We start from the raw sequence: 21,969 nt of genomic DNA on the forward strand, positions 1-21,969 counted from the left end.
GTAGTTTGCATGCTCTCTCTCCATTAGAATGTGAGCTCCCTGAGAAGGGCTATTTTTGCCTTTCTTTGTACCTCCAGGACTTAGCACTGCACCCGGCACGTAGTAAGTGTCCCACAAATGCTTGTTGACTTGTTGACTAGACTTGACTATTTACTACCTGTGAAAGGCCTTTGGGTAAGTAATTTAACCTTTCTGTACCTGTTTCTTCACTGGACTAGACAGCAATAAAAACATTGCTAGCATTTATATAGCACCTACTACCTACTAAGAATCCCTTCCTAGATCACTCACATGACTCAATGAAACTTTGAGCTATGCCATGCAGGGTTACCTAAGACTCACAGACAATAGTGGGGAGTTCTGACAAAAGGTGATCCAGTGGAGAAGGAATGGCAAACTACATCAGTATGTTTGCCAAGAAAACCCCATGGACAGATTAGTTTGGATAGATTCCAGGAGAGAGTGGAAGTATGCTATGGTCCATGGAGTCACAAAGAGTTGGACACGACCGAATGACTGAACCACTCCTAGGAATAAAAACTAACACTTATATAGTACTATGTGCCAGGCGCTGTGCTAAGCCTTTTATAATTATTGTCTCTTTTGGTCCTCACAACAACCTTGGGAGGTAGGTGCTAGTTATTATCCCCACTTTATAGTTAAGAAACTGAGGCAGAGGATCACACAGCTAGTAAGTGTCTGAGGTCAGATTTTAACTCCAGTCTTCCTGACTCCAGGTATCAGTGATCTTTAAGATTCCTTCCAGTTTTAAAGTCTATGAACTCCCTCTCTTCTGTATTTGGCACCCTCCCTATGGTCTAATCAAAGCACAATTTGGAAGTTTTTCCAGACCAGACCAGCCTAGCTTGACAAGGGCTTAGGGAAGAAGAAAAAGGGTAGATCTTTCTGTTAACCTTAGATGAATTAAGTGCAAGGTTTTTTTGTTTGTTTGTTCTTTGTTGGATCCTGTGGAAGTTGGCAGGTCTGGGAATTAACTTCAGTTAACTAGACTAGTTAAACCCCAGATGAAATCCTCTTCTGATGCCTCACTGTAGGTGAGCCAGGATTCTTTACGGAAGAAGAGCACATAGGTGGCACAGTGTATAGAGTGCTGGACATGGAAACAGGAAGAACTGAGTTCAAATTTGACTTCAGATATTTACTAGCTGTGTGACCCTGGGCAAGTCACTTAAACTCTATCTGCCTCAGTTTCTTCCTCTACAAAATGAGGATGATAATAATAGCACCTACCTCCTAAGTTGCTACAAGAATAATGAGATAATATTTTTAAGGTATTTTACAAACCTTACCGCGCCATATAAATGCAAGCTTTATTTTATTATTGTTATCATTATTATTACTGAAAGCTCTGACTGGTTGTATCAGCAAGCACCCCAGCACACCCAGGATGGCCTGCTAGCACAGGTTCTTTGATCTACTTTCCTAAAGGAAAGGCAGCTTTAAGGGGTCATACTTTAATTACAGATAAGTAGAAAATACAAGTAGAGAAATTAGCACAGAGATTCAACAGACAGGGCTCCAACTGTCTGAACAAAGTAATACAACCACCTACATATACCACCAGATGGGGAAGCACCAACATCTAAGGAGTAAGGGGGCTCTTAACAAATGGCTACTCAGAGTCCCATCCTGGGAATCAAAAGGTCCTTCTCATGAGCAGACCCCCAAAGCAAAATCTCACCTCGAAATATATATACACTTTTGGCTAATAGGCTCAGAGCCAGAAGGCATCACAACCCTTGTGACTCAGTGCCTAATTAGCTTAGTATGAAAAGGTATGAAAACCTTCCCACAAGCAAGCAAACCTCCCCCTAAGCAAGCCCCTCCTTAGGCAAGTTCCTCCCCCAATGGGCTCTATGTGACTCAGGATGTATCACAGCTATGAGCTAGGCCAGAGCTCAAAGCAACAAGACACCCATGATTGAACACATGTGGTTACGTAGGCCTATCAATGGACGGGGAAGATCTTCATATTCCATTAGCATTACACTGGTAAAGCCATAGTAACTCTTAAAGGCCACCTCTCCCCAATTATGGAAGGGTTATTATCTTATATCAGTAGAGAGAGTACCTAAAATCACAAAAACTTAAAAGTCAGCAAGATTCCTTCACAATATCTACTAGTCACTCGGTATTATCTGAATCAGCAGCATCTCTGCAGCCCTAGCCCAAGTCACATTAACAGCTGCCACCACCAGCACCAGCAGTCCACTCAGAGCATCTCCTCCTTACGTAGGCCAGAGATGAGCAAAGGACTCCACACTGAAGCCAAAAAGTATTCAGGTACAACAGGGAGGACTATCACAGTTAACCTAATAGAGGTGACATTTTATAACTGCAAGAGCAATGGATTCAGGAGACCCAGGTTCTAATCTGTGCTCTGCCATTAACTATTACCTGTGTGACCATAGACCTTCTCAATAAAGTGAATGAAGAGGGTGATTTGATTAATCTCTAAAGTTTCCTTGCAGTCTATGACTTTCATTTCATGTTTAATCTCAATCTTGAGGAAATTAGGGGCTTCCCAAAGGCTCTCTACTTTTTTGGTATATCAAATGTTTATTATTAAGTACCTACCACTTGTTAAACCAACCCCAACATGGTTTTTTGGTTTTGTTTTTTTACCAGATAGCCATATTCCATTGTCCTAGAAAGATGTTTACTTATTCAGAGATTTTCTGAAGTTGCTTAGCAGTAACGGTTGCAGGAGCCAGAATATTTCTCCAAGGTTCCTAAGATGCAATCTCTGGGACCACCTGGGCTGCCCCTCAGAATCTCATGTATTTAAATCAATCCTTTCAGTAAAAAGAGAATTGACCCAAAAAGATCTGCGATAACCTTGCTTATCGAAAGGTACAATCCTGCCAATAGTTCTGAGTTAGGCTCCCAGGAGATAACAAAGAAACCCTCCCTCCCCTCAGGAAGCTCACATTCTTATCTCAAATATTTCCTTGAAGCAAACTAGAACACCTGAGCTTCTCAAACTCCTCTGATTACTGTGATCTATGATGCTCACCCACAGGAGATCAGAGTGATAGAAGGATCAGAGAGTACCCAAGAATAAGTATTTGCTTATATCTTTGTTTTGGCATGCCAGAGCCATTTAAACGTATGTATGCAATTTGGAGATTATGTGTTTTGCATTATCTAGTTCCCCTTTGGCTCCTTCTTTCACCTTGAATAAGCACAAATCTTGGAATATGATAGCTAGAAAGAGTTGTAGAGTTCACCCGGTTTAACCCCCTTATTTTACAGGAGAGGAACCTCAAGGGGGTGAATTCTGCATATGGAAGGGCTGGGACTCAAACCTAGGTATTCTAATTCCTGATTCAGAGCCAAAAGCTGACTGTATTTACCTCCAGTAACAGTGACAGGCAAATAACTCTGCTTAGCCCAGCAAACTCCACTCTGTCCTGAGTTTTCTCAGTATTTATGCAGGAAAAGGGAGGCTTCCCCGGGGACTGGTCTTTTGTGGGTAGGGAGGTTTCCTGGTTTCTTAAAGGCTATGATAGCAAAAGGGGTAAGCCTGGGAGAGGTCTTAACAAGCTAAAAAGGCTTTGGGTGTGGGCCGAGCAATGTTCTGTGTGTCTGTCATCCAAAACCCAGCCCAGCCCAGCTTAATGAACACAAAGAAAAATGTAGTCACCAGGTGAAGAAGTCTTTTTGGCAGGACCAACTTAGGAAGCCCATCTACTAGAATGAAGAGGCCCTGGGAAACTGAGTCATTGGAGGGGAAGACCCACCGCATCAAAGATATGATGGATCTCTTTAAATATCAAAGTTACCTAGGTGTGTTGCTATAGTGGCTTGCCTACCTTGCCTGCTGGATGAACTGTGTGGCTTTCTCTACAAACTTGTCTGCAAGACCCGTGAGGTTCACCGGCTGCTCCACAATGACCAAGTTCTCATACAGAGGAAGGCCCACATCAGAGTAACAGTCTTTCCCAGGGCTGCTGTATAGAAACCACAGACATTCACTTTACTCACTGTAACAAGCAAAGTAATTCTGTAGCCTTGTGGGGAGGAAGTGTTTTTTTTTTCATCTAGCCATGTAAATAAACACAAGATATTTAACAGTCATGCCTAAGACGTCTAACAGCTTTCTATTCTCTACTCCCCTGGGAAAATACCTTTGCTCGTCCTGAGGAAGTGGATATATTTTCCAGGCTGTTGGGATGAATACTTGAAACACTCATAACCCTCGTCTTCACTAATCTGCTATTATTGGCCTTGTTTCTATGAATGAATAATCACAGAATTATGGGATGTCAGAACTGGCGGGGATCTTGGAGATGGTCTGGTCCCACTTCATTTTATGTGGGAATAAACTGAATTCTAGAAAGAGGAAGTGATTTGTCCATGGTCCCAGAGTCAGAAAGGAAGGAAGGAAACAGCATTTATTAAGTGTTCATCTGCTTTACAATAATTATCTCATTTCAGCCTTACATCCAGTAGTGGGATTCAAATGAATTAACAACTAGTTCTTCACAGAACTGCCCCCCCTCAGGCCCTCCCCTCTCCCCCCAACAACAGGTTTGGTGAACCCAACCTAAAATTAGGGCACCGGTTCTACCAAACCGGTACGAACCGGCTGAATCCCACCACTGCTTACAACCCACTATTATTAGCATCCCCATTTAATAGTTGAGAAAACTGAGGCAGTCACAAGTTAAGTGACCCTCTAGGGTCACACAGTAAATATCTGAGGGTAGATTTGGACTCAGATCTTCTCATTTGAAGACCTGTGCTCTACTTACTATATCAAGGGTGGAGAACGTGCTGCTTCTATCATCTAGATTATATTTCTTTATTCCTTTCAGATTTATAGACCATTTTCTTGGCAACAACCCTATGTATTAGGTGTTCTATGTGTGTGCGCAGGTATACACACACACACACACACACACACACACATATTCCAGTACTGAATTTTGGAATTAAATCTTTCTTTATGAAGGAGACCCAAAAGGTCAGCTAGAGTAACCACCATGGACCAAGCTTAAGAAAAACAGAGAAAATGATACATTCCAAACATTCATATTTATAACTTCACTGAGATTCTCTCCCTTCTAGGAACCTCTGTGTAAGGCCTCAGTCAACAACTTTTTCTGTTTGGCTTCATTATTTGTTGAAGGGAGATCGATGGTCCCATCAAGCATGTCTGAGGGCTTGGTGTTTATATCAGGTGACTCAGGATTGGAACTTAAAAATTCCATAGGACCATTTACAAGGAAAAGTGCATTATTCAATTCAATTAGCAATTACTAATCCCACCTTTATGTCCTAGACTCTGTGCTAGATGCTGGACATACAAAGGCAAAAATGAAAAAATAGTCCTTGTTTTCGAGGAGCTCATAGGCTACTGGGGGGTAGGAGTGGGAAACAACACGTACATAGAAAAATCAACACAAAATACAGAAAAAGTAAATATAACTTGTTGTGGGTGGGGGGCGGTATAGGTGGATTCAAGAAAGGAACTGAAGATGTACTCGGGCATGGGGACAAGCCTACGCAAACACATAAAGGTGAAAGATAGAAGGGTCGTGTCTAGGAAATAGCAAATAACTCATGTTAACTAGATCACAGCAGTGACTCAATTTCCCCAAACTGCCTGACCTATGAAAATGTATAGAAACCACAGACACTCACTTTATTCATTGTAATAAGCAAAGTAATTCTGTAGCCTTGTGAGGAGGAAGCGTTTTTTTCTTTCATCTAGCCATGTAAATAAACACAAGATATTTACCAGCCATGCCTAAAATGTCTAACAGCAGACTAGATAGATGCCTAAGTTTTCTTCTAACCTGGACATCCTATGATTCTAACCAAGTGGTCAAACACATGATTTCCCAGCCTGTGAAAAGGGAATATTATTACTTTATTTATACTTTTTCATTTAGTATAGAGGCTGCATTTGTTTAAGCCATGTCCTATCTGAATATAGGTCTTTTTATTCCTACCCCCCATCAGATATAAGCTCCTAGGAAGAAGAATTTTTTTTTCACTTTTGTCTTTGTAGGCCCACCCAGTGTCTAGTCCACCAGCACAGTGCCTGGTAAGTAAAGGTGGGCTCAGTGATTGCTAGTTAAATTGAATTGAGTGAAGCACCTTGTAAATGGTCCGAGAAGGTTTCTGCCTACACCATTATTGACTGCCTTCTCCAATAAGCAGCAGGAGAGCAGGTATGACTTCTGCTTAATTCAGTTTCTGTGGACCATATGCAGACGAGTACCAATGCTTTGGGTTGTTGCGTTGCTGTGTTTGTCCTTGTTCTCGAAGAGGATGATGACATCAGCGAAACGATGACATGACTTGCAGTTGACTTTGGGTTTGAGTGAGGGAGGGCTGGCTTTGGGTGTTACCTTTGTGATAGAGCCACTGCAGGTGGGCACGCTGGGCAGGGTGGGTGATTGTAGCCAGGGGTGTCGCTGCAGCCCATGTCATGGCTATAAGGAATTCCGAAGTAGTAGCTGAAGCCTGTGGTCAAAGCAATGAGGTCAGCCTCCCGAATCACAGCAGCGTTGTCCTAGCAGCAGCTTTCTGCCATGACCTCCTGATTTTTAATTCCCAGTAATTTAATAGCACAAGGTATGCAATTTAAAAAGGATTTGATTAACATCGCTTTCCTTGTATTCAAAGAAAAATGCTGCTCGCTTCTAGCCATAAGCCTCAATCTACAAATTTGAAACAGCATTCTGCAAGTAAGGGATTAACCCATGTGTGGAAGATCTGATGAGAAAGAAGATATGGAGCACTTGGGTTCCTGGTTCAATCAGATATTAATATCAAGTTATAACTTTATTTATTCACAAAGCAAAATCAAATGATATTCAGATACACTCCTCCACACCTCTTCTCTCACACACAAGCTTTTATCTTGAGGCTGTATCTACACACCTGAAGAAGTAACATAAGGTGGAAAGGATATTGGAATTGGAGTCAAAGCATCTGGATTCAAATTCTGGATCTCTTTGGGCAAAGCACTTAAATAACCTCACAGGTCCTCTACCCTCATTTGTAAAATGAAAGGTTTGCTCAGGATGACCTCTAAGGTCATCTAAATCTAGCTCTAAAGCTAATATATCTAGAAGACTTACATAATGCAAACATAACTTGCCAGTTCTCTTGGTTTTGCTTTTGTGTATGTACACAGCTTAAATATACACAATAATAATAACAATTCACACTTTCACAAACTTTTAAAGTTTTCAAAATGCTTTACATACATCATTGCATTTTAACTTACAACAGCCTTGTGAAGTAGGTGCTACTTCCCATTGTAATAGGAATAATTTTAATAATAATGATTCCCATTTTACAGATGAACTGAGGCTCAGAAAGATTAAGCGACTGATCAGGGTCAAATAGCTAGTAAACGTGTGATCCAGGATCTGAACCCTGGTCTTCCAGACTCCAAGTCCACACCCCTATCTGATATACCAAAAGAGATACTGTTTAAAAGCTGGAGGATCCTTATAAGTCTAGTCTCAAAATGCATTTCTAGTCACAAAATCCTCAGAGAGTTTGATAAAGGATTTCCCTACTAGTTTGCTGCTGCAGAATTGGATATCCCATAGTTCAGATCACATCCTCAAAATATAAGTATGCTTAGTAAACACTGCTTGATGAATATGCCACCCAACACCAGCTTATAACGGGGTTCCACTTTACTAACTCACAATCTAGCGAGCTTCCCACGCCATCACCCGGTTTCCAACACCAGCTTATAACGGGGTTCCACTTTACTAACTCTCGATCTAGTGATCTTTCCATTTCATCACCCAGTTTCCAACACCAGCTTATAATGGGGTTCCACTTTACTGACTCACAATCTAGTGATCTTCCCACTCTATCACCCGGTTTCAATCCCTAGAGCTTGAGGGGGTGGGGAGGGAAGGTGGTGGGGAAGAAAGGAAGTTGTTTCTGAATAGCGCTGGCCAGAGGCAATGATGTTGATTCAGGAGGGAAAGTCTCTTAGCAGTTTTCCATATTCACTAATCAGTGCCCTACCCTTCCATACCCTCTTATTCTTAGTCTTTATCTCTTTTACTGAGAAGACTGAGGCTATGTGGTATGAATTCAATTCAACTAACATTCATTTAGAACCTATGCTGAGCCAGGTGTTGTATATTAAAAAAAGAAGAAGAAAAAACAGTCTGTCCCTCCCTCAAGGAGCTTATATTTTACTGAGCATAAAAACCTGTAGACATATAAGCCTTTACACAATATATACACCCCCTCCGAGACCATTCTGTCAACACTAAACCGAAAACTGAGATCCCCAGAGGGTCACTTGGCTACTTCTCTAGCTAAGAGCTCGGACGAGTAATCTTAAGGGACTGAATTTCCATTAATGTTGCTCATGAACCCCTACTTGTGTGCTTCCCAACGAATCAGCCAGACTTCAATTAGCTTTGTAAAAAAGTACGTACTGAGATAGCATAAGAAGAGTTACTATAAAAAAATGACCCCTCTCCTGTCCCAGCTCCCGCCAGAAGCCTGGGCCATTCTCTCTTGCAAGTACACACAGTTCCCTGAGAAGGGCGAGTACAAACTAAGAAGACACAGGTAGTGAGTGAGGCCCAAGTGGAGAGAACATCTGGCAAAGGGTTAACTCACAACTGATAGTTACTGGAAGTCTTTTTCTCATTTCTCAGTGTTCTCATGAAACCCAGAGTTTACTGAAAGAGTGCAGAACTCTTATGGAACCTCTTTCATTTTTAATTGGAATTGGACATCCTCTATGGCACAGTCTGCTGAGCTCCAAGGGCTGGTGTTTTTGTAGAGCCCATAGTCAGCACTTCTTGCTAGGAGAGGTCACACTCCCTGCAGCTGCTTCTTCCCCCAGATGACTATCTTTCTGCATCTGTTTGTACATGTTTGTCCTTGGTGTGTCTTTCCCTGTTCTTTGTGTGTCTCTCTGGTGTTGGCTGGGTGCATTGCCTCCTACTAGTCATCTAGGTTCTGATAACATGGTTGATGGAGTGAGATGGGTGAAGAAGAGAGGGAAAGAGAAATTCTCTTCTTTCTTCCTCCTAGTCAGCTTGGCTCTAATGCTATGATTCACCAGTGGATTGGCTGACTTGAAACAGGCTTACTGCTTTTATACATAGTCCAAGAGGTAGGACCAATCACAAGATGTTTTCTTTACGGAAAAAAAATAGAAGCGACTAGGTGGTGCAGTAGGGGGCCTGTGTTCAAATCTAACCTCAGTCATTTAGTAATTGTGTGACCCTGGATAAATCACTTAACGTCTTTCTGCCTCAGTCCTTCACTGTAAAATCAGGTGAATGATATAGTAGCATCTACCTCCCAGGGCTGTTGTGATAATCAGATGATATTATTTGAAAAGCATTTAACACAGAATCTGGCACATAGTAGGTTACCCTCTTTCCTTATGGTACCCTCTACCTTCCATGCAAAAAGTCCTCTGGCCCAAAGTCCTATGGTCCTTTCTAATTGGTTAAGGGCTTGTCTACACACTGCGATAAGGACGTAGGAAAAGTCCTTAATACCTAGTCTGTTTTGTCAGTTGATCAGTTAATTCAGAGGGGAGGCATCAACACTTGCATAAATACAATGTAATTTTGGGAGCAGTGATAACTATGGGGAACAGGAAAGACACTTTGCAGAAAGTAGGACTTGAGCTCAACTCTTAAGAGACCTAAGGACTCTGTCGGCCAGAGGAAATAGGGAGAAGATTCCATTCATGGAAACAAAGATATGGAGGTAGAAGATGGAATGTTACGAACTTTCTCAACTTTCCTACATTCCCTCCAGTTTTAGAGGGAAAGGTACCCCTCCTCCATGCCCAAGCTAGCTCCTACACTTACACCCTCAGTGAAGCTCAGAATTGGAAGAGACAATAGGAGTCATCTCATCCAATTCATACCTAAAACAGGAATCTACTTTACAAAATTATATGACTACAAGTGGCAATCTAGCCTCCCCTTGAAGACTTTCACTTACATGGAACTCAACACTTTTATCCTATCCCCTCCTACTTCCTATGTGAATCCCATTGAATATTCCTTCTCAAGAATTTTCTTTCAAAAGGCCAGGACTATTCAAAAAGGCATACCCCTATTCAGAAACAACTAGGTTTCCTTTTCCCCTAGCTCTAGGGATAGAAAGAGAGTGAGGCAGTGGGAAGAACACTAGACTGTGAACTACTCAGCAAGGCGGCACTCTGTTTAAAACTGGTGTTGGGTGACATGACCAAGCTAATTTCATCATTTTACAACCAATGTATGCTGAGTGTACTTATGTTTTGAGGATGTGATTTGGACCAAAGGTTATCCAAACTCTGTAACAACAAAACATATTATAACAGGGAAGTGCTCTGTCAGGCTCTCTGAGGTTTTCTGTGATTAGAAATATTTTTTGAGGCCAGGATTATAATGACACTCCAGCTTTTAAATATTATTCCTTTTGGTATGTCAGATAGGAGGCTAGACATGGAATTAGGAAGATGTTGCTTGGCTCTTTTCCTTCTACAAATACGTTCTTGCCTACCCTTTGGTTCTACTACCCTTGCGAATGACCATCTCATCTCTCTATCCCTGCACCCCTTCACTGCCAGATTTCTAGGAAGTAGTCTAGCCTCATTGCTTCATTATTCATTTACTCCTCAGCTTTTGCAATCTGACTTCAATCCCCACCACTTCTTTGTAACAGCTTTCTCTAAGAACATTAACAATCTCCTTATCACTAAATCAAATGATCTTTTTCTGTCTTTAGTTTTCTTGCTTTCTTTATAACATCTGACACTGCTGACCACACCTTCTATCTTGAAATTCTCTTCTCTTGGCATCAGTGACACCAGTATGGCATCAGTGGCATCAGTATGGACTCTTTCTACATTCTTGTCCTGCCCTCTCTCCTCTCTGTTTCTTTATTCATACATTCTCCTATGCTTAGAACACAGCTCCTCTCTCCATCTCCTTCTGTTGAAGTCCCTTGCCCCTTCAAGGCAGAAGGTTTTGGGTTCCCCTTTACAGAAGGTCTTCAACAAAAGGCTAGGTGACCACTGGTTGGGTATGTTGTTGAGGAGATTCTTGAGAATCCAGGTATGGGTTGGGCCATTTAGCTTCTGACTTCTGAGACAGCTCTAAGACCCTGTAATTCTATACTTTTCTAAGTCAACTTTACCATCTCTGAAAGTGATATCTCCCCTTCAATTTCTCATAGTGCATTCTTTAGGTCTCTCTTTTGTATTTATCATAGCTGTGTTAGATCATAGTTCTCTATTTGTCATTTCCTACTCCCACTTTCACTAAATAATTGGCTCCCTGAGAGTGGGGCTGGTGTCATATAGATATTTGAATCCCTAAAAAGTGACTAACACAGTGCCTTGTATATTGTAGGCACTTAATACACAGTAGCTGAATTTGATTGAATTTATCGGAGCTCTAATGTGAAAGCGGGGTGGGGGGGGGAAGAAGCATACATGTTTTGGATGTATGAGGGACTTGTGGCTATGATTATCATAGACAAAGGTGGGCTCACAGATATCTAAAACAGTAGTAGATGTTTAACTTCGTTAAGGCTGCTGTGGGGGCATGCCATGCTCCTCATCATGGAGAAGACATATATATTATCTCTGACACCTATAGCCTCCTCTCCATTCTGTAAGGGCAAGCAAAGTCAGACTTTTCGTTGTCTTTTGTTTTGGAGTGCTTCTCAGTACTAAGGAATCAAATTCCTTTGATTGAGTCTTGCTTTGTTTGTAGAAAGACCCACACTGTTTTGCTAATTAGGTCATGAGAGGTATGAAACCCTCAAGAAGTATGAAGTACTCTGACCCTGCAGAAGTCTATACATACTCTGAGGTTAGTATTTTTTTTGTGGCTCATTTGTTGGAAGAGTGTTGGTGTAGAGACTCTGGATAGCTGTTAAGGAGTGTTCCCCACCCTCCCCCCTTGAAAACCCAGATGTTGATACTTTTCTTTCTGGTAACTATGTATGTATAGCTTTGGTCAGACAGCTAGAAGCCTGTCTGTTGATTGTGTTATTTGCTCTGTTTATATCTTCTCTGTTTGTATTTGCTCTGAAATTCAGGGTGCTGGCTTTTCCCCCTAAACTAAGTGAATGGTATATGTATGTTTAATTAAAGTAAGATTTTTAACCCCTTAAAGTTGCTTTCCTTAGAAAAGCAGATCAAAGAATCTGTGCTAACAGCCCTCCTGTGTATTGGTATTACAGGCCTTACACAGTCACAGTATTGGCAAGTAGCACTGTTGTTACACATTCCCACTACCACCACCCTATTACAGGTTCTCTTTGTCACTCAGTCATAGTATTGCAATAGCCTCCTAGAAGATCTTCCTTCATCTATTCTCTCTTCTCTCTAATCCATCTTTACATTTCTGCTAGAGGAGTCTTTTCTACTCACAGATGTGGTCATGTCGTTCCTCTATTGGAGAACATTCATTGGCTCCCTACTGTCTTCTAAATAATTTATAACATCTGGTGTGGTAGTAAGAATATCTAAGAGTCTCTCCCTCTGTACTTCCATACCTGCCATGTGGGATGAGTGAAGTGGGAAGGGGACAAGCATTTATTAAGTACCTACTATGTGCCAGGCAGGGTGCTAAGTGCTTTACAAATATCTCATTTAATTCTCACAACAACCTTGGGAGGTAGGTACTATTACTATCCTATAACTGAAGAAACTGAGACAGTCAGAGGTGGAGTTGGCCAGAGTCACACAACTAGTCAGTGTATGAAGACAGATTTGAACTCAGGCCTTCCTGATTCTAGGCCCAGTGCTCTATCCACTACATCATCTACCTGATTAGTTCTTTTGCTTAAAAGGCATTAAAATGGTCCTTGAGACTTAATTGGCTCAAGAGATTAAGGCCCATGTCACCGATGCAGCTTCCTGGTTGCCTGATTCCAAGAAAAACTATGAGGAGTTCTGGCTGGTCTCTGAGGTTTCTGAGCAGCAGGCCAATGCTTCTGACAGCATGACCAGTACTGGCACTGACTGGAAAGCTGTACTATACCGAATCAATGCTGAATCCTTGGTGAATATCCTTTCTCTGCTCTAGCTAAGGAAATGGCTTGGTCAGCCCTGACATGCCACATTGGGCATTCAAGGATCTCTACAATCTCATAGTATTCAGACATGAAAGTAGCTGTGCAGCTCAACACTCCGACCCCCTTGCACATAGTAAACTGGGGGAGGTTGGGAGGAGAGGGAAGGATGACCAGCTCAACTAGTGAGGAATAGACCCAAGATGATAGGATCATAGAGGATTTGAACTCAGATCATCCTGGGCTCTTTCTACTTTAGCATCACTTCTATTACTAATTATCCTGCCTTTCCACCCTTATCAGATTATTCTCCTACATGCCCATTATGCTCTAGTCAAACTGATTTACTTTGTTTCCTAAACATGCTCTGAGCTTCATCTACACCTCTGAGCACAATGTTCTCTAAACCTAGAATACATCCCTCCTACCTTTTTGTTTGTTGAATTCCCATCCATCTTTTATTGCTGTCGTTGTTTTTGGAGGGGGGAAGGCAGGGCAATTGGGGTTAAGCGACTTGCCCAAGGTCACACATCTAGTAAGTGTGTCAAGTGTCTGAGGTCACATTTGAACTCGGGTCCTCCTGACTCTGGGTGCTCTATTCACTGCTCCACCTAGCTGCCCCCCCACCTATCTTTTAAATATCACTTCTTCCATGAATATCTCTCTGATCCCCTAGTCCTGATAATGCTCTTCTCCCAAAGACCTCCAATAACACTGTCTTGCATTTCCTTAACAAATTTATTATAGAATATCACATATTATGCTTATCTGTATTGTTCCTTTATTGGACTTTAAGTTTTAAAGGACTATTTCTTCTCTAAATTTTGTATCTCCTCCACAACAGAGTTCTTCACACAATATCAAAAACTATTAATGAATAGTTTTTGAATGAATGACCATGCAGTAGGAGTGTATTGATAGGATGGCTTCAGAGGTAGAAAATACCAAAATTATAGAATTTTAAAATTCACCTAAATTTTTTTTAGTTTTGTTGAAGAAACTGAGGCTTTCAATCTCAGAGAGCTGGATCCAATGGATTTCCTGCCTCCCCCCAACAGACTTCATGGGTAGGGAGAACAGATCAACAAAACAAGATGGACCTGGTCACGTTTACCACTTGCCCCAGGTCAGTGATAGAATTAAAAACCAGAATCTAGATATCCTAATTCCAATTCCACTGCTGTTTGGACCACACCACAGTAGGTAGATAACAGTAGATAGATAACAGGAATTAAACAATATCATAGAATCCTATCCTCAAACATTGTGGAGGTAGGTGTGGAAAGTATAGAGAATAGGGAAAGATGAGAAACCAAGGTGTATGGAGCTAAAGACTAAAAAGGGTCCACTAATCTGATTGGAAAGGACATGTACATTGTGTGAGCAGCTATGAATAACTTAGGTCTTCTCAGCAATACAATGATCCAAGACAATTCCAAAGGGCTTATGATGGAAAATGTTACACACATCCAGAGAAAGAACTGATGCACTCTGACTACAGATCTAAGCATACTATCTTCTCTGTATTTTTTTGTGTGGTTTATTTTTTTTCCTTTTGGTCTGTTTCTTCTTACCCAACATGACTAATATGGAAATATGTTTTACACGATTGCACATAAATAACCTATATCAAATTGCTTGGGGGGGGGGAAGTGAGGGAGGAAAGGAGAAAATTTGGAACTCAAAAAATTTTTAAATGAATGTTAAAAATTGCCATATAGTTGGAAAAAAATAAAATACTACTTTTAAAAAAAGGACATGTAGAAAGAGTATTGGACTATAATCGGGAAACCTGGATTCTAGTTCTGGCTCTATCATCACCTCTCTGGGTCTCAGTTTCCTCAACTCAATTAAACATTTGTTATTGTAGCATCCCTTCTGGATTACTCCCCCTAAGTCATACTCATACTTGCAGGTGGGGTTCTTAGAGGGTAGATGCTACCTCAGGTTCTAGAGTTACCCTGTCGGTACCTATTTCCACAACTGCAGCTCACGACCACCATCACCACTACCACCCCTCCATGCCACCCCCATCTCCCACCACCACCACCCCACCACTACCTGTGAGCTTCCTCTTAACAGGCAGACAGTAAACACAATTAGCTCAAAGCAAAAGCATTTACTAATATGGCATGGGAAGAATGGCAGTGATAAAACATTTCTACCATAAACCTGGGGTGACCTTGTTATAATTACACACAGAAATTGTGGTAAGAGTGAGCAAAAACTTTGAGTACAATGGCAGTGAGGCACATAGCTGAGGAACACAAGTAGCCAAAACTACTCACTCCACTGGTCCTATTTATCGCTGGGCCTCCAAGTCCTTTCTTTCCTTGTGGAACCCTCTTTGTAGTGCTACTGTCAATGTCCAGAGCTAGCTTAAATTCCAAATCCAACTCTCTTCTCTGCTACCAGGGGTCACACTCCTTGAAGATGCTTTTGGCCTTAAGTAACTCTTTTTATCTGGTTCTGTCTGGGGAATGTGTGTGCGTGCGTGCGTGCGTGCGTGCGTGCGTGTGTGTGTGTGTGTGTGTGTGTGTGTGTGTCTACTCAACTGCTATCTATATTCTCTCAAACTGCTTGCTGGATACAGTGTCTTTTTCTGAGTAAGCAGTTCCATTGCTAGGTACTGTGGCTGATGGATGCAGATGGGAAGAGCTTTCCTTCTTCTCTTACCAAGAGGTGAAGAGCTGTGTTCTCCTATAACTATTGGTTCTCTTCAACTGCCTCAAACTCACTGGACCGTGTTTTCTAAGGATCACTTGAGGGGATGAAGGTGGCCAAGGTGGTTTGCTCTTGACTCAGAGAACAAGCTATTCATACTCTGAAAAGGGTTAACAGGGTGTTAACACCTCACTAACAATGCAAAACATCATTATCTATGATTAAATCCTCTGACTGATACCAACTGAACTGGGAGGGGATGTGGAGGAACCAATCTTACCTACTCCCTCTTACATTAATAAAATGGTATTGAATTAGACAATTTCCAAGATCTCTTCCAAATCTCAGACTCAAGCCTATGATACTAGGGATTCCTAATGAAAATCTTCAATATAATGACCATAATGGTTCTGAGGAGTCAATAATTGCTGACATTTGTATATACTTTAAGGATACTTCCATTATCTCATTTGAATCCTCACAACGATCCTATGAGGTGACTCATTGTTTAATCATTTTCAGTCCATGCCCAACTCTTTGTGGTCCCCCTTAGAGTTTTCTGGGGAAAGATCCTGAAGTAGTTTGCCATTGTATTATCCTCACAACAACCCTATGAGGAAGGTACTAAGGGTAATATTATCTGCATTTTACAAACAAGGAAATGAAGACTCAAAGAGGTTAAAGTGACACAGTCACACAGCTAAGTCCTTATCAGAGGCAGCATTTGAACCCAGGACTTTTGGAAACTAAGTCCAACACTCTATCCACCGTACCATGAGGCCAGATGATATAATTCTCTCCAGTGATTAACTGGAGAGAAAGGGCTCAACGGGCACTTAAAAGACATATAAAACAACACTAGATACTGAATGACTAGTTAATTTAGTGAAGTTGCCTTGAAAATGTCATACATGTTAGCTATAAAATAAAAGGATTGTACTAAATTTCTAACATCTTAACTCTAAAATCTGTGTATCTTTAATCACGTAGTAAAAAACATGAGAGGAGAATAAATGCTTTTGAAACATCGTAACAGAAAAGTCAGGAGGACAGAAGAGAGCTAAAAGAAAGTGTTATTTGGGAATAAAGCCTAAGTGAAAGTGGCCTGAAGCAGTAGAGCAGTAGGAGGGTCCCTGTGCAGTGAAATGAGGCTGCTAATGAACAGTGAGATTAACTCGAAGGAAAAAAAAAACACAGCAGTGAATTGTCTAGCAGAAGGCAGGAAAGTGATTTCAAAAGACAACGTGTCTCATTTTCATACAGCTTTTCCCCCTCAAATAACAAATACCCTCCCTATCCCCTTCCAAGAATCCTTACCACGGAAATTGGGTTGGTAGAGGCCATGGTGACCAAGATGCCATTTGCCTGTTGGGAAACAAGAAAGAAGGTGATCAGCATGATTCTCTGTTCATAATCTCACTTCATTTAGAGAGCTGAGGAAACAGACTATCCTCCATTAGCTTTTCATTTGAGAAAAGGGAACCAACAGGTACTAAGAGGAGTCGTGCCAAGCAAGTCTTTCCCTCTAAGGAACACGAGCCAGCATCCACTGGGAGACAACAAGCAAGAACAAGAGATACAACTAAATAAATAGGAAAGAGAATGGAGAAAGGAAGGCCAGGTAGTGGGAAACCTAAAGAACTCAGTGACCTGAGAAGGCTGCCTCTGCCCTTCCTACAGAGAGGACTCAGAGGAACAAGCTCACTGTCTGTCCCTTCCTCTCCCCTTCACTTCTTCCCTGTGCCATTAAGTTGATATGAATTACTGAAGACAGAATAGATTTCCACACGTTCTGTATCAGGGACACCTGCATTCTTGCCTGCCTCACCACCCTCCCCTTTTGCCACACATTGAATATGGCTAAAGTGAGAAGGGAAAGAAAGAGCAAAAATAATTTCCTTCACATCTGCCATCTCCAAACACCAAGTGCTTTGGAATTCTGAAGGGCTACACAAAGAGTTGGGAACACGAAGCTGAGGACAGACTAGGCCAGGAATGGGGAACCTGGCCTTCTAGGTCCTCAAGTGCAGCCCTTTGACTGAATCTGAACTTCACAGAACAAATCCCCTTAATATAAAGGATTTGTTCTGTAAAGCTTCAGTCAAAAGGCTGTACCCAAGGACCTAGAAGGCCACATGTGGCCTTTAGGGAGCAGGTTCCCCACCCCGTGGTAGACCCTAATTCAATTCAACAGACATTTATTAAATGCCTACTATGTGCCAAGCACCAGGGATACAAAGGTAAAAATGAAACAGTCCTGGCCCTCAAGAGTCTCCCGGGAAAATATAAAGTATATGAAAAGTAATATAGCCCAGAGCACCTGGGTGGTACAGTGGATACAGTGCCTGGCCCAGAGGCAGGAAGACTCACCTTCCTGAGTTCAAATCTGGCCTCAGATACTTCCTAGCTGTGTGATCCTAGGCAAGTTACTTAACCCTGTTTGCCTCAGTTTCCTCATCTGTAAAGTGATCTGGAGAAGGAAATGGCAAACCATACCAGTATCTCTGCCAAGAAAACCCCAATGAGGTCACGAGGAGTTGGATACAATTGAATGATAACAACAAATGCAGCCTAATTTTAAGAGGGAGAAAGCCCTAAGAACTCAGAGGGTCAGGAGAGGCTTTGTATAGGAGATAGCAATTGAGCTATTGTAAGAACAATGCTACTTGCCGCTACTGTGGCTGTGTAAAGCCAATAACACCAGCACACAGGAGGGCTGCTAACACACATTCTTTGATCTGCTTTTCTAAGGAAAACAACTTTAAGGGGCTTATAATCCCACTTTAATTAAACATACATATATCATTCACTTAGTTCAGGGGGAAAAGCCAGCACCCTGAACTGAGAAAACACAAACAGAAAATTACAAGCAGAAATTATATAAACAGAGCAAATAAACACAAATCAGCAGACAGGGCTTCTAACCATCTGTCCATAGCAATATACACATAGTTACCAGAGACAGAAGCACCAACATCCGGGTTTTTCAAAGCTGGGGGGAGCTCCTTAATGGCTACCCAGAGTCTCATCTGATCAAATCACAGGAACGCTCTTCCAGTGAGTGAGCCCCCAAGCAAAATGCTAACCTCAGAGTATATATACACTTCTTGAGGGTCAGAGGGTGGCACAACCATGTGATTTAAACCCATGTGACCTAAGCCTTTCCATAACTTAAGCAGAGCATCAAAGACTCCCAGTTCCCAGTAGAAACAAAGGCAAGACTCAAAGGTACTTGATTGCCTTAGTGCTGGAAAGCACTCCAAAACAAAAGACAACAAGAAGTCCCACTTTACTTGCCATTACAGCTATGCTTTGAGGTAAACTGGGGATTCTATGAGGCAGAGGTGAGAAGGGAGAGAGTTCATTCTAGAAGTGAAACTTGTAGTATTACCTATCATTCCTGTGACGTAGCCAGCCTCTTGGAGCACCTGGGCTAAGGTCGTCTCATTGAGCGGCAGGCCCCCCACTGAGCTGATGGCAAAGTTGTGAGTAACTCCATTTCGAACCCCGAGCCTTCCGGTAAGCAGGCTGGCCCGGGAGGGGGAGCAGGTAGAGGCCGGGGCATGAAAATCTACAAACCTGGAAGGAAAGAAACTGTGGGAGGAAACTACAAAGCATGGAATGAATGCAAAAAAAAAAAGGGGGGGGGGGAATTAATTTCAGAGAATTGTAGAGATGAAAAGAACCTTACAAACCATTTAATCCAACTACCTCCCTTGCTAAGAACTCAGAGACAAAGGACAGGGCTACTAGGGCTTGGCTCCAGCACAATAAAATTTAGAAGGTACTGATAACCCCTATACTCCAGCAGTGGTAGAAGCAACAGGGCTTAGCACCTAAGTAGCAATAATAATTTGTAAAAATAGGAAGCTACTCCTCTCTTCCCCCCAGCAACAGTATTCTTATAAATAGGTCTTAAAGTGTCCTGGGGTTTCTGTTTCCCTTCTTCTCACCTCCTTGCATCCCATGCTGTCTTTTCCTCACTTTGCCAATGAACTGAAGTTTCTGGAGGTCAGGGACTATGTCATTTTCCATCTTTGAATTCCCAGTACTTAGCACACAATAGCTTGTGTATAATGCTTAATAGTTAGTTATGTGTTGAGTGAATGACTGATCTACAAACAATCCTCAATGAGGCATGTGAATGAGAACATGCTATAGGGGAAAGAAAACTGGACTTGGAGACGGAAGAGTTCAGTATGAATTTGGATGGACTTCTTTCCAAGTGACCTTGTTTAAATTACTTCACTTGTCTGTGTCTGTTGGCCTACATGCTTTCATCCCTTCCAGTTTTGACATTCTATGAGATAGAAACCTTTCAATCAATGAATTTCACATCCCTCCCTTTCAGAAGTTGTGATTAAATCGCTAAATGAACCAATTTGAATTTCACCTCATCCCACGGTAAATGGGGGAGGTAAGTAATGAAGCAACAAAGAGGCTTTATTATTTGGAAATGTTCTTTTCCAAGTCAACCTAGGCAGGCTTTGACCAACTGAAAGAACAAGGGCTTTAATTAGAGGCTGAAAATAGAATGTAAAACAAGACAAAAATAGGAAGCTGGAGCTAATAGAAAAATGAATGCATGTTAAAACATAGGTAGCCGGTAATCACAGTCATCTGGCATTGAATAAATTTCAATAAAATTAATCAACACATCAACTGAGCATGACATTATATGTAATATTTGACACCTATGGCAAAGAAAGGCAGGAGGAGTATTTTTCCATTCTTTAGGCACCGACTTGGTCCTTAAAATTGCACCCCAAAGTCTATGGTTTTTGTTGTGGTGGTGGTTGTTACTTCCAATTTACATTGTTGTAGTCACTACATATAAAGTTTTCTGGTTCTACTTCCTTCACTTTGCTCATCAGTCAGTTCAGGTCTTCCGATTATTTTCTGAATTCTTCATATTTTTCTTTTCTTATAGTACAGTAATATTCTATTATGTTAAAGTACAATGTTTAACCATTCCCCAGCCAATGGGTAGCTACTTTGTGTCCAGTTCTTTTTTTTCCACAAAAAAAGGGCTTTGTTTTTGAATTTATAGCAACTTTCTGGCTTTGACCTCATTGGGTTGGATCCCAGAGTCCAAGAACACAAACATTTTACTCGCTATTTAAAAAACATAATTCTTGGCTACTTTTCAGAATGGTTGGGCCAATTCACAACTCCATCCATAATGCAATTTTCAATCAATCAACAAGTATTTATTTAGTACCTTCTTTGTGCCAGGCACTAAGTATACAAAAGCAAAAATCAAATGGTTCTTGCTTTATTCATATTCTGTCAAATATGACAGAAAATAAGTGCATAGAATATAGTGCATAGATTCTGGATTTGGAATGGGGAAAAACTAGGTTCAAATCCTACCTCTCATACTTAATAGCTATGTGACCTCTGGACCTCAGTTACCTACTTCATAAAACTAGGAGAAGGGAGGGAGATGAACTCAATGATCTCTAAGGTCCTTTCCAGGTCTAAATCTATAATCCTGTGATCCCTAAAATCACTTTCCCTCTCAGTCTTATTTTTCTCCTCCATAAAAATGAAGGAGTTGGACTAGGTCAATCACTCCACAAGTATATATTAAGTGTTTACTTTGTTCCTGGCACTGCAGTAAGTGCTGGGGATACAAAGACAAAAGTGAAACAGTTCCTGCTCTCATAAAGCTTATATTCTAATGGAGAAAACAGCATAATGTATCTAAGTACATACATAATATGTACAAAACGAATACAAGGAAATTTTGGGAAGGAGGGCATTAGCAGCTGTGTGGATTGGGAAAGGCTTCACTTGAGCTGGGTGACTGGAAGGAAGGTGGTGCCAGCATTTATCTAGTGTTTTAAGGTTTGCAAAGCGCTTTACAAATATTATTTCATCTTATCTTCATGACATTCCTGGGAAGTAAATGCTGTTCTTAACCTCAGAATATAGATGAGGAAACTGAGGCAGATAGAGGTTAAGGGACTTGCCCAGAGTCATACAGCTAATAGCTCCCAACAGGGAAGTTAGGAAGAGGGGTAGATTGGAGTGAAGGATGAGTTTTGTTTTGGTCATGCACTCTGAGGTTCCTATAGGAAATCTAGTTCAAAATATTCATCAGACAGTGATGTAGGAGAAATAACTAGGGTAAAGGGAAGGGAATAAGCATTTATCTAGCACCCACTATGTGCTGGGCATAAGCATCTCATCTGATTTTATGATGACTAATTATATAAAGCTGAAAGTCAGCTGCATAGAAAT

General features: G+C 41.4%; 1 protein-coding gene across 4 annotated transcripts in view; it reads right to left on the bottom strand.

Annotated features, from left to right (window-relative positions):
- Positions 1–21,969, bottom strand: part of ARSG (arylsulfatase G) — a 181,382-nt gene that overhangs the window by 51,646 nt on the left and 107,767 nt on the right. For 3 of the 4 annotated variants that reach the window (XM_036754100.1, XM_036754101.1, XM_036754099.1), the window contains 4 exons: positions 19,115–19,302; positions 17,041–17,088; positions 6,384–6,498; positions 3,837–3,974 (listed from right to left, as the gene is read on the bottom strand). In XM_036754100.1, coding sequence (XP_036609995.1) covers positions 3,837–3,974; positions 6,384–6,498; positions 17,041–17,088; positions 19,115–19,302 — 489 coding nt within the window. The remainder of the gene's footprint in view (positions 1–3,836; positions 3,975–6,383; positions 6,499–17,040; positions 17,089–19,114; positions 19,303–21,969) is intronic. The other variant, XM_036754102.1, reaches the window with a different exon arrangement.

The sequence above is a fragment of the Trichosurus vulpecula genome, chromosome 4 (genome assembly GCF_011100635.1).
Source record: "Trichosurus vulpecula isolate mTriVul1 chromosome 4, mTriVul1.pri, whole genome shotgun sequence".
NCBI classification, from domain to species: Eukaryota; Metazoa; Chordata; class Mammalia; order Diprotodontia; family Phalangeridae; genus Trichosurus; species Trichosurus vulpecula.